Source organism: Haliaeetus leucocephalus, unplaced genomic scaffold, assembly GCF_000737465.1.
Source record: "Haliaeetus leucocephalus isolate CR32 unplaced genomic scaffold, Haliaeetus_leucocephalus-4.0 Scaffold144, whole genome shotgun sequence".
Classification (NCBI taxonomy): Eukaryota; Metazoa; Chordata; class Aves; order Accipitriformes; family Accipitridae; genus Haliaeetus; species Haliaeetus leucocephalus.
Genome location: NW_010972580.1, coordinates 324,674 through 336,623, shown reverse-complemented (window position 1 = coordinate 336,623; position 11,950 = coordinate 324,674). Strand labels below are relative to the sequence as shown.

The window sequence follows — 11,950 nt, the reverse complement described above, 5'->3', positions numbered from 1 at the left end:
GGGGGGGGGGGGTGTGTGTTTTGCTCTCTTGGCTCTGGAAGCACCGGGTGCACCCCCCCATCCCAGCCGTGGGCCCTACCTGGCGTGTCCGCAGCGGCACCACTTGACCTTACAGCATTAAAATCATTAAGAAAAAAAACCCCCAATATTTTTTTATATATATATATATATATATTAATGTCCCCAAACCCAGTGACAACGGTGGCTTCTTGCTCTGAAAGAGGGGCGTCCCCTTGCTGCGGGGACCACCCCGGCACTGTGGCCGTGACAGCTGTGGGGACTTTGGGGTGACAGTGGTGGGGATGGGGGGGGTTGGTCCAGACACCCCTGTGCCCGTGGTGGCCCCATGTCCCCCAGCCCATCAGTGATACATCACGTGAGGAGCCACCACTGAAGCCAAGCCTGGGGACGTCCAGCCACCCCCTGTCCTGCTGTCACCTCCCGACACGCCGACACAGAGGTGCCCTGTCCCTTGTCTGGTGCCACCACAGCCAAGGGACCCGTGGGCGCCCAGCTGGGCTGTCACACGATGCTGGGGGCCACCACACACTTTGGCCTTGGCTGAGCTTGGGGACACCCTCTGCCTCCGTGGCAAAGGGGCCTGGTGGCGAGCAGGGACGCTAGGCAAGGGAGGGCACAGAGGGGACACCCCCATACCGCCATGGGCATGGTGTGTCGTCCCCTGTTGTTCCCCTGCTGAGAGTCACCAGGAGTGTCCCCCCAATGCTGTCGCCAGTGTTTGAAGGGACCAGTGTTTGCCCCTGGTGCTCCACGGTGCTGTGGGTTGGGTGGCCCTACGGAGCCACCCCATGCAGGGTGACATGTGCCATGGGGATGGGGTGACACATCCCACCCACCTGCCATGGGGACAGGGGACATCCCACCAGGTGCTGTGCACGAGCCTGCTGGGGGGGGGGACAGATGCCATCAGCCTGCCATGGGGCTGAGGTGACACGTGCCACCCACCAAGCAGTCCCGTGTGCCACCAGCCTGGGGCTCACCCCATACCCCAGCCCCAGGGTGGGCCCTGCTGTCACCTGCCCCCCCCCAGTGCCACCAGTTTGGGGTTTAGCTGTCTGAGCTGGGGAAGCTGGGGGCGGGGGGGGGGGGCAGTCCCTGCCCTAGAGACAGAGCGTGGCACCCATGGGTGCTGGTCACCACCGCTGGGGACCTCGGGGTCCCATGGCTGGGTAGGTGCAGCCATGACATTTGGGGGCAGGGGAAGAGTTTGGGGGGACTTGCCCCACATTGGGGGCTGCTGAGCCACTTTGCGGGGCGGGGGGGGCACATCTGGAGGTGCAGACCTGGCCCCCATGGACCCCATCCCAGACCTGGCATCTGGGGTGGGGGGGACACGATGCCCAGGCCCTGCACTGGGGCAGGGTGCTAGCCTGGTCCTGGGGTATACTGGCCTGGTCCTGGGGTATACTGGCCTCATCCTGGGGTACTGGCCTGCCATTGGGGGGACCGAGGCCCCAAAGCTGGAAGATGCTGATGGGAGGGAGAGGGGGGATGTGGGGCTGGGGGGTCCCTGCTCGCCCCTGCAGGTACATTCATCCCAGTGCTGGGAGTGCCGCCGACCCCAGGGCGGGGGCTGGGGGGGGCCCATACATTCGTGGTGGTGTGGTGGGGGTCGGGGGGGGTGGTCCCGAGTGCTGCCCCCCCGCTCTCCTCCTCGGCCGGACTCTTGGCAGCGGTGCCCCGTTTAATTGCTGTTAATGAGGTGCTGGGGAGGGGGGGGGGAGCAGAGCAGCCCCGCTCAGGCCCCCCCGGACCTGCAACACAGAAGTGGGGTACGTTTAGTGTGGGGCTGTGACACGGGGGGGGGACGACACATGGGGGGACACTGAGCCGAAAAGAGCCAGCATCAGGGGGGCTGCTGCCAGACCCCCCCCCCCAACCACCGTCTCTTTTCAGCTGTGGGGGGCACAGAGATGGAGACAGCACGGCCGGACACACAGCGACACGGACAGACGGGCCCGGCCCGGGGGGGCTCCCACGCCGTCAGGCTGCCGGACGGTGACGGTGACAGTGACGGTGACGGTGACGAGGAGGAGACGATGGGGGGGGACGGTTACACTCCCTGCTGCGCCGGGTCGTACCTTCCTCGGCGGATGTTCCTTGGGGGGTGGCAGGGGGAGAGGAGAGGAGCATTAGTGCCACCCCCCCGTCCCTGCTGTCCCCCCTGGTGTGTGTGTGTCACCCGCCCCCCCCAGTGTCCCTGGTCCCACAGGCAGCAGACGTGTCCCAGTGCCAGGCAGGAGCACACACACACACACACACGGGGGGGGGTCACCGACACAGCCCCCACCCCAGCACCCCATGCTTGGGGACAGACGGGGCCAGGACTGACCAAGGGGTCAGGGTGACAGCGAACCCCCGATGCCACATGCAGGCAGGGCAGGCAGGGCCAGGGGATCAGGCAGGGGCTGGGACAAGGGACCGGGCAGGGACAAGGGGACTGGGCATCCCCGCGGGACCACCATGCTGCAGGTGATGCCCAGCTGGCAGGGGGGGCTGGAGGTGCCCCCACCCAGGGGTGCCTGGGGTGTCCCCAGGAGGGTAGGGGCCTGGCCCTGGCACGGTGATGGTGCGTGGGGGGACGTGGCCGGTGACGGTGCCGGCAATGGAAGGGGACGAGCCATGCGGCGGCTGCTTACTTAAATCCCCAGCCTGTCCCCCCTAGGACGATGGCAGCCACCAGCACGGCCCCCGCGATGGAGCCGATAATGATATTGGTGCCACTGGGACCTGTGACAGAGGGGACAGGGAAAAGGGGACAGGGACACACATCAGTGGGGGGGACACGACAGGACATGAGGACACAGCCCCAGGGCAGCCCCAGCACTGTGGGGACCTGGAGGGGGGACAAGACCCAGCTGTGCCCAGCGGAGCCACAGCACCAGGGCGGGGGGGTGGTGGTGACACTGGACTCCCAGGGGATGGCTGGGGACAAAGCGGGATGTCCCAGCCTGTGGGGACCAGGGACAGCAGGGGCACGGGGAGCCCGTCCTGTCCCCCACCCCCCACCCCCCCGCGGGGCGCACGGACCCTTGTATCGCTCAGTCTCCCCCGTCGGCTTCGGCTCAGGGATGGGGTCGTAGACACTGCAGTCCTTCCCCGTCCACTCGGCCCGGCAGATGCACTTGCCCTCATTGCTGCAAACCTGCGAGGGCACGGTGTCACCCCTCCACGCTGCCGCGACACCCCCCTGAGTCCCCTTTGTCCCCCCCTCCTGTGTCCCTCACCCCATGGTCGAAGCAGATCTTCCCGTCCCAGCTGCCAGGGCAGGAGCTGAAGTTAAAGGCCGTGGCTGGAAGGCATTTGCGGTCGAGACACAGCATGCCGGGCCCGCAGGGCGTCCCGTCCTCCACGTAGCTCAGGTCTGAGCCATCCACCAGCTGCACGTGGCCTCCCCTGTGCCAGGATGGCGAGAGTGGGTGACACCAGGACCCCCCCCCCCACACACACCCCCAGGGACATCCCCGTCCCCATGGCAGTGGCACCCACCTGCAGTCCACGTAGCGGTTTTGGTGGAAGAAGGTGGTGGTGGCGATCTCGCCGCTGAGCTCGCCCAGCCGGGGTGCGCCCGAGATGTTGGCGCAGAGGAGGAAGCCGCAGAGGACGTCCCTGCAAGGCACTGGTGGCATCACCGGTGCCGGCGGGTGGCACCCGGCGGGCGACACGGGGGACGAGGCTCACTCACTGCTTGTTGCACTGCAGCCAGCCCAGACCCTCGCGCCCGCAGTTGCCCCTCTCGGTCCCCTCCACGTTGAGCTTCTCATAGCAGAAGCGCTCGGCCGAGCCTGGGAGAAAATGGGTGTCACCTGCTTGTCACCTGCTGACCTTCCCCCCACCACCACCTTGTCCTGGCAAAGCCACCCCGGGGCTGGCACTTACTGCGGCCCCACAGCGCGTTGCACTGCCGGTCTCTGGTTTTGCAGCGCCCGCCGTAGCATCGTCCCTGGGGAACAGGGAGAGGGGTCATGGGGCTGGGGAGGGGCTTGCACGCGTGTGTGCGTGGACACAGAGGTGGTGTGAGGACAATGACACACACACCCACACCCACACCCCCCCCCCACGTGCTTGGCCCTGGGACCACCACCCCAGCTGTATGGGCAGGGGGCAGGTTCACGGGGACCGGGGACCCACGTGTGTGCACGGCCACGGGACAGTTTTCGGGGCACAGGGAGCCATGCACGCGTGTGTGTGAAAAGTTTGCATGGCCCACGGCTGCAGATGCACGTGGATGAGGGAGGCTCGCACGGGCCATCGCTGCAGGCGCCTGTGCACAAGGAAGCAGCACACGGACAAGAAAAATTACAAGGTGCCAGGGCCACAGCCATGCGCAAACACAGACACACGGGAAGGTGCGTGGCACAGGGACCACAGCCCGGGTTTGCACAGTGCTGGGATGATGAACCGCTGCATGGGGAGGGCTTGCACATCCCAGGGACCCCGGCTACTGCAGGATCCAGCTCCCCCCAAACCCCACACCTGTGCATATGTGTGTGGCTCAGCCGCAGCTGCGATTGCTGACATGCCCAAGTACCAGGATGCTGGAGTCTACAGGGACATGCTGGAGCCCAAGGGATGTGTCCAACCCCATGGGACATGCCAGAGCCCCACGGGAATGTGCCCGAGCTCATGGGACATGCCCGAGCCCCACTGCTGTGTCCCACCATGCCGGGCTGGACTCACCTGCTCGTTTTCACAGAAGTAGCCGTCCAGCTTGTGGAGGTTGGGGGGACACTGGGGGACATGGAGAAGAGGACGGGTGATGCCACATGGCCCCGAAACGCATCCCCCCGCTTCCCCCTCCAGCCCAGCTCACCTGGCTGGAGTCCCCAGTGCAGGTCTCAGGAATGTCGCACTCGTTCACGGCCTCCCGGCAGGACACGCCACGTGGCTCGTACTGCACCCGGGGGGGATGAAGCCACCACATCAGGAGCCCACAGCACAGGAACCCCGGCAGCTCGCCGGATCTGGCCCCGTGGGATGCCGGATCTGGCCCCCCCCACCCCCCGCGGCCCCACACCTTGCAGCCTTTGCAGCAGAGCCCATCGCTGCACATGGCGTCGTGGGTCAGCGTGCACTTCTTGCAGCAGTTTCCCCCGCTCTTCGCGCACTCCTGCCGGGACAGCAGCCGGCGTGGCACGTCAGCCACCCGGCAATGCCGGCAGCCCCCGGGCACGGCCGCGGTGAGCAGACCTCGGTCCCCACTCACCGCCAGCGAGCCGCAGTCGCACTCCTCTCCTGCCTCCACGAAGCCGTTGCCGCACTCCGGAGGGTCCAGGAGCTGCCGGGATCGAGGTGGGGGGAAGCGAGAGCTACTGGGGGTGTCCCCAAGCAGGGTGCTGCCACAATCCCCCCCCAAAAGGGCATCGCATCCCCAGGGGAACGGCAGGATACCGACACTGCTTGCTTTTTGCCATCAAGCATGAGGGTCCGGCTCTGTTCCCCGCCGGGGACACCAGGTTTGATGCTGGCACCGTTACCTTGGACGTGGCAAGGGCTGGGGGAGACCGCAAGTCCCGAGGGACCCTTGGAGCTGCCCCAGGGGCGTTGCTTCCCCAGGGCTCGGAGGGTCAGGGGGGGCCGTTACCTTCAGGGGTTTGTTGAAGAGGCAGCTGCCGCCGCCGTCCTGCAGGAACTGGTTGTACTCATCAATGCTGCAGCGGGAGAACTTCCGCGGGAGGTAGTACCTGCAGGGCGGGGGCCACCGTCACCCCCCTGTACCCCCCCGGGTGGCATCGCCAGGCACGGCTGGTCACCCAAAATGGGGCAGGACCCTCGGCGATGTCCCCAGCAGTGACACAAGGCATGCGGGGGACGATGGCAGTGCCACCCTGAGCGGGCACCCACCCTGTGTCCTCCATGATGCAGCCCAGCCACGAGTCCGGACACCGGCAGTCCCCTGGGAGGAGAGGAGATGGGCTGGGGGTGCCAGCTGTCCGGCTGCTGGCTTGGTGTCCCCACAGTGTCCCTGCAGTGTCCCCATCCTGCTCCCAGGGGGGGTGGCAGGTACCTGCGGCCGTGCGGTGCTTGTTCCACATCATGCCCACGTTCTGCCCCAGCGTCTGCGCCAGCGTCACCGCCATGGCCGCCACGTTGCCGTACTGCACCGGAGGGACGGGGGAGTCACCGGAGGGACCCCCCCATTCCCAGCCCGCTCTCATGGGGGGGTCTCGCCGCACCCACCTCGTTGACGCCCCCGGCGCGGGCAGGCGAGCAGATGCCGCCCACGAAGGCGGTGCCGCTGCGGCTGCTCTGAAACGTCCGACCCCTGCGAGGAAGAGGACGGTGGGGACGGGGGACGGCAGCTCCCGTCCCCGGGGAGGTGACACGGCTGCGACGCTCACGAGAAGAGGTGGACGGTGTCACTCTGCTCCGCTGGTCCCTCGCGCCGGTACTTCACGAACTCATTCAGGGTCTCCAGGGAGTCTTCCCCCATCCGGATCCGGTCTTCCGAGGCCCACGTCTCCATGGCCACCAGCACGATGCGGGTGTTGAGCTGCTCCTTGTAGATCTGTGGGGATGAGGGGACAGTGCTGAGCATGAAACTCCTCCCCGGGACAAACCCACCAGCTACCGGCGACAAACCCCTGGGGGGCAAAGCCCCAGAGACAAACCCATCAGGTGCCAGGGACCGACCTGCTGGGGACAATCCCACCCAGGGACAACCCTCCCAGGGACAAACCCACCAGGCACCAGGGACAAACCCTCTGAGGACAAACTCCCTGGGGGCAAATCCCCCAGGAGCTGGGCACAACCCCCACCCCCGGGACAATCCCCTGGGGACAAACCACCAGTGGGACAAACCCACCGGGTGCTGCAGACCAAACCCCTGGGGACAAACAGCAATAAAAAAACAGTGGGACAAACCCCCAAGGGACCCCAACCCCCCGGGGATAGATCCCCCTGGGACAAACCCAGCAGGAACCAGGGACAAACTCCCTGGGGACAAACCCACCAGCTACTGGGGACAGTCCCCTCAAGGGCAAACCCTCAGTGGGACAAACCTCCTAGGGACAAACCCACCAGGTGCTGGGGAGAACTCCCTTGGGACAACCTCCCCCAGAGACAACCCCCCCCCCCAGGGACAAACCCTCTCACCATGTCGGCCAGGTTGACCACGGACTTGGCGAAGTTGCTGGTGAGAACCACAGACTTGCGGAGCTGCAGGAACTGGGGGGGCACCAGGGGCCAGGTTGGGCCAGGGGGGCCACCCTGACCCCCCACCCCCCCAGCTCCAGGACCCCCCGTGCTTACCAGCTGATGGTCGTTCACCACCGCCAGCTCGATGTACTTGGTCTCACTGTGAACCGTGTGCTGGGCTCGGCGTACCTGCCGGCAGGAGCCCACAGCTGAGCCAGCTCCGGCAGGATCCACCTGCCGAGCCCCAGCAAAGGGGCTTTTTAACCCCTTTTGTGGCTGCTCGTGAGGGATAGTTGGGATGCATGGAGGTGGGGAACGCCACCTGGGTGGGCTCGGGGTGGATCCCCCCCAGCATTGCCAGTGGGTCCCCAGGGCATCCCCGAGCCCACGCAGGAGCATCGTCCTGCAACCACATCCCCAGCACTCACAAACCAGCCCGGCTGCACCCACGGCAGAGCTGTGCCATGGGCAAGCGGCCATCCTAGCGAGGCTGAGCCGGCAGCCAGACACCAACTGGGGTCAAGCGTCCTTGTCCCCTGCCCCATGTCCCCCATTGTCCCTGCTAACCTGCCGCCGCCACCGCAGCTTTGGTAACCCACCCGCGATGGGCTGGTTCAGCGCAGGGAAGAGGCAGCCTGGAGGGAAGGGACAGAGCTGGTGGGGCACAGGACACGGGGCCACTGGGGCCACCGTCACCAGTCCTCAGGGACGAGCGCCGGCTCTGTGCAAAGGCTCACCCGGTCCGGCACAGCTGGGGACACGCTGGATGACGTGCGGTCGAAGGCCCTGCCATGGGGAGATGAGTGTCACAGCCACACGTGGACGTGACAGTGTGGAAGGGGGACCGCCACGTCCCTGAGTCCCCAAGGCTGTCCCCGAGCCACAGCCAGACCTGTAATGCTGCAGTGGGGAAACTGAGGCAGGCACATGGCAGGTCCCGGTGCCACCACTCACCTGCCCGTGCTCAACGCCCACCTGGGGCTCGATCAGGTAGGTGGCTCGGCCGTCTGAGAAGACCCCGCTGCAAAGAGAGGGGGGGTGACAGGTTGCAGAGGGGTGCAGCCCCCCCCCACAGCCCCCCTTTCGGCCCGCCTGGTGACGGGGGGTACTCACCGCAGGCCGTGGCAACTGGAGAGAGCCACGAAGGAGTAGGGCTGCCCCCGGATCCGGCCCTGGTAGTAGCAGTGCTCCCCCGCACCCTGCCACAGCGGGGAGAGGCGGCTGAGCCAGACGGACCCTGCCCCTGCCCCTGGGTCCCATCCTGCCCGCTGCTGCGCAGGCAGCTGCCCCCCTCACCAGCATCCCCAGGAGCCCGCATCCCCGGGCTGGCGGCTCTGGGGTTCGCTGCCCCTCACCCTTGGGGTGCGCCTGGCACCCACGGCACGTGGGTGGGCACCCACTGCTGCCCGGGGCAAGGCTGGCAGCGTGTGCCAAAGCATCCTGGGGATCACCCATCACCAGCACCCACGTGAGATGCATCCCCCCATCCCCCACTGGGGCAGCACCCTGATGCCTGGGCTGGGCACCCCAGGGGCAGGGGGGGCATCCCAAGACCACCCAGGTGGAGATGCTGAGCTGCTGGTGGCCACTCCTGGGCTTCTGCTGGAGTTACAAATTTGCCACCGTGACCCCAGCGCTGGCACGGCACGGCGCGGCACGCAGCTTACCGTGCTATGGCTGCTGTTGCTGCCCGTGCCGACGTGCCGCTCCACGTAGTGGGATGCGAGGAGGTGGCTGCCGGGATCAGGTGGGTGGGTGAGAGGCCACAGCGGTGGGGAGGAAGAGGAAGAAGAGGAGGAGGGAGATGGCAGCAGCCGTGGCCCTGCCGGCAGCACCCTCATTGTGCACCCACCCACGCACGTGGCATCACCCTGGTGCGGGAACCCCCACTTTGGGAGGGTGCTGGCACCCCACAGGCCCCTCTTCCCCCCCACCCCCCCAGCTCAGCTCCGGTACTGGAGCTGGGATGGCTCCACACAACCCACCCCTGTCCCCAAGGACCCCTGACTTCTCCACCCCCTCCCTCCTGCTGGGGGACAGTGACAGCCCCATGGCAGGTGCCCCCGGCCCCACAGTGGGTGCCCCCCACCCCGCTAAGACCCCCGGAGCTGCTCACTGGTTCAGCTGGAGGTCGAGGGTGAAGGCCGAGCCGAAGGCGCGCACCACGAAGCTCACCTGCGCCAGGTGCAGCCCCTGCAAGAGAGCTGGAGCCGTCAGCTCCCCCGCACCAGCCCCCGAAAGAAAATTAAAAATTAAACTAATAAAAAAAAAAAAACCAACCCAAATATGCGGCCTCTAAAGGTGCACTTTTATTTTTAACCTCCCAAAATTCAACGTAAAGGAAAAAAGCTGGTTTTTTGCCCCAAGATCATCACTCCTGCAGTGCCACGAGGGCACCTGCATCCCATCGCCCACCTCCTCAGGAGCCATATTTGGGTAGGGGTTGCCAGAGCATCACCTCCACCCCCAGCGGGCCCGGCTCAGCCGCGGCAGTGCCGAGCCGGCGTTTCACCCGCCCTGCGGCGCCCGTCGCTCCTGACCTAATTCCTGCCAGCGGCAGCGGGAGCCGTGCTCTGCGGTGCCCGCCTGAGACCCGGCAAACTCACTGCATGGGTGAGGGTCCATCACCACCAGCATGTCCCCCAGGAGCCCCAGGGCTTTCCACTGGGGGGAAACGATGGCCAGGGAAAGCCAAACCTTTCCTAGGGTGCCCCATCCCCTTGCTGAGACCCCGGGCGCAGCTCAGGACAGTGACATGGGGATGAGGACCCGTTTGCCACCATGCAGCACCCCGAGGAGGGGACGTCCTGGGCCAAGACTGTGTCCACCGAGTCAGGCAGCGCGGCCAGGAAAGGCTCACTGGAGCTCCGCCGGTGCTGCCGCTGGGACCGAACTGCAAATTCCCCGGGATCTGCAGCCGCTCCATCCCCCCACCATGCCCTGGCTTAACACCTCCCTAAAATCCCGCCAGCACTGGCGGCGGCCCGGCCACCCACCGGCATTTTCCGGCATCCGGTGGTTTTACTTAATGCCGGGTTTAAATCACCTTTGCGGCAATTGCAGCTCATTATTTCACTTTTTATCCGGCAAGGATGGGGGGGATCGATGCGCGCCAGCCTCCGCAGCCGCCACTGCCTCTTTGAAAGCATCAACCCCCTCCCCGTGCCGGATGGGACGTGTGTGCCGGCTCCCCGAAATGCCAGGCAAACCAGCCGCCGGTCCCGGGGTGAAGGTCGCCGGCCAGCGTGGATGCACCAAGCCCAGGGTGGGAAAACAGCTGTGGCTTGGGGGGTGGCAACGGGTGGGATGCATGGGGCTGCTCCCACGTGGCCTGGATCCGTCCTCCCTGGCGCCGGAGCCATGAGCCCATTCATTCTGCAGGAGACCTGCCTGCTGCCTGCCTGCCCGCTCCCATTTCATCTCTCCTAACACCCGCGCGCGCATCCCCGGTACCCAGATTTAATGGGATTTCGGGGCACACATCGATGCCCCACTGGGGAGGGGAACAGCGGTGGTACGGTCCCCGGGGGGATGAAGGCCCCGGTTTAGGATGCCGGTGGTCGCGCACATGCTGGGGTGCAGCCGGGCCGGCCACGGCAGCTGCCGGGGGACATGCCCACCCACCCAGGGACCCCCAAAAGAGAGCAGATGGGGGGGGGGGTGCAGTTCACTTACAGGGCCTCCTCCTCCTCCTCCTCCAGGCTCATTCCTGACCCTGGTGTCCAGCTGATGCTTCTGGACTTCTCCTCCCGAGCTGTGCCCCACCAGCCTGCTGGGGTGGGTGATTTGGGAAACGACCCGCCCGTCCTGCCATCCGGCCCGGGGGAGCCTCCGCTGCAGCGAGCCGGCCTGCGCGGCGGGACCTGTGGGCGAGGGGAGCAGGTCATGGTGGCCCAGGGACGGCTGGGGACACGGGGGGCTGGGGACAAGGAGGGATGGGGATAGGGATGCACTCTAGGGTGACCCAAGTGTGGCACTGCATCCCCAAGGGGACACCCCTGTCCCGGAGGGAATACCCAGGGGACATGGAGGGTGGGTATGGGGACATGTCCCAGGGTGGATGGTGGGTGATATGGGGGGGACACCCAGGTACGGTGGTGCGTTCAGGAGGGGACACCCAGCAAGCACAGGCTGGGGGGTGCCTGGGGGACGTGGGGGACCAGTATGGGGACACATCTGGGAGGGGAAGCTCAGGGGGCCTTGGACACAGTGGCATGTCCTGGAGGGGACACCCAGGACACACGGGTGGCTGGTAAAGCGATGCATCCCACAGGGGGGCACCCAGGGGACGTGGGGGACCCAGAAACGCCATTGCACCTAGAGGAAGCGGGGGGAGGTCTGGGCACAGCAGCGCATCCTGGAGGGGACGTCCAGGGGACAGGGAGGGCCGGGATGGGGACACCTCCCGAGGGTACGTCCAGGGGATATGGGGGACTGGGATGGGGACACGTCCCTCTTCCAGCCCTCCATCACCCACTGGGACACCTCCTGAGGGGGCACGGAAGGCCTTTATGGGGGACACCCCCCAGGGGGGACACGGAGGGGACAGGAGGGCTGGTGTAGGGCCACCTCCAGAGGGGACACCCAGGGGACACCAGAGGGCTGCTATGGGGACACCTGCCAAGGGGACGCGGAGGGCCGCTATGGGGACATCTCCTCGGGGGACACCCAGGGGACAGGGGAGCCGATATGGGGACACATCCCAGAGGGGACCTAAGGGGCGGCTATGGGGGGACACCTCCCGGAGGGGACACCCAGGGGACACGAAACGGCGGGGCGGGGGGGGGCCGCT

General features: G+C 66.5%; 1 protein-coding gene across 1 annotated transcript in view; it reads right to left on the bottom strand.

The window, feature by feature from the left end:
* Window positions 1-2,074: 2,074 nt before the first annotated feature.
* Window positions 2,075-11,950, bottom strand: part of ADAM11 (ADAM metallopeptidase domain 11) — a 12,675-nt gene continuing 2,799 nt past the window's right edge. Inside the window, exons 2-26 of the mRNA XM_010561434.1 lie at window positions 10,834-11,061; window positions 9,275-9,351; window positions 8,826-8,892; window positions 8,272-8,357; window positions 8,113-8,179; window positions 7,896-7,944; window positions 7,726-7,793; window positions 7,273-7,347; window positions 7,117-7,188; window positions 6,363-6,529; window positions 6,202-6,286; window positions 6,029-6,119; window positions 5,866-5,917; window positions 5,606-5,705; window positions 5,228-5,299; window positions 5,039-5,131; window positions 4,835-4,915; window positions 4,702-4,752; window positions 3,901-3,964; window positions 3,707-3,806; window positions 3,511-3,630; window positions 3,249-3,417; window positions 3,052-3,166; window positions 2,661-2,751; window positions 2,075-2,120 (exon numbers count right to left, since the gene is read on the bottom strand). Coding sequence (XP_010559736.1) covers window positions 2,075-2,120; window positions 2,661-2,751; window positions 3,052-3,166; window positions 3,249-3,417; window positions 3,511-3,630; window positions 3,707-3,806; window positions 3,901-3,964; window positions 4,702-4,752; window positions 4,835-4,915; window positions 5,039-5,131; window positions 5,228-5,299; window positions 5,606-5,705; window positions 5,866-5,917; window positions 6,029-6,119; window positions 6,202-6,286; window positions 6,363-6,529; window positions 7,117-7,188; window positions 7,273-7,347; window positions 7,726-7,793; window positions 7,896-7,944; window positions 8,113-8,179; window positions 8,272-8,357; window positions 8,826-8,892; window positions 9,275-9,351; window positions 10,834-11,061 — 2,286 coding nt within the window. The remainder of the gene's footprint in view (window positions 2,121-2,660; window positions 2,752-3,051; window positions 3,167-3,248; window positions 3,418-3,510; window positions 3,631-3,706; window positions 3,807-3,900; window positions 3,965-4,701; window positions 4,753-4,834; window positions 4,916-5,038; window positions 5,132-5,227; window positions 5,300-5,605; window positions 5,706-5,865; window positions 5,918-6,028; window positions 6,120-6,201; window positions 6,287-6,362; window positions 6,530-7,116; window positions 7,189-7,272; window positions 7,348-7,725; window positions 7,794-7,895; window positions 7,945-8,112; window positions 8,180-8,271; window positions 8,358-8,825; window positions 8,893-9,274; window positions 9,352-10,833; window positions 11,062-11,950) is intronic.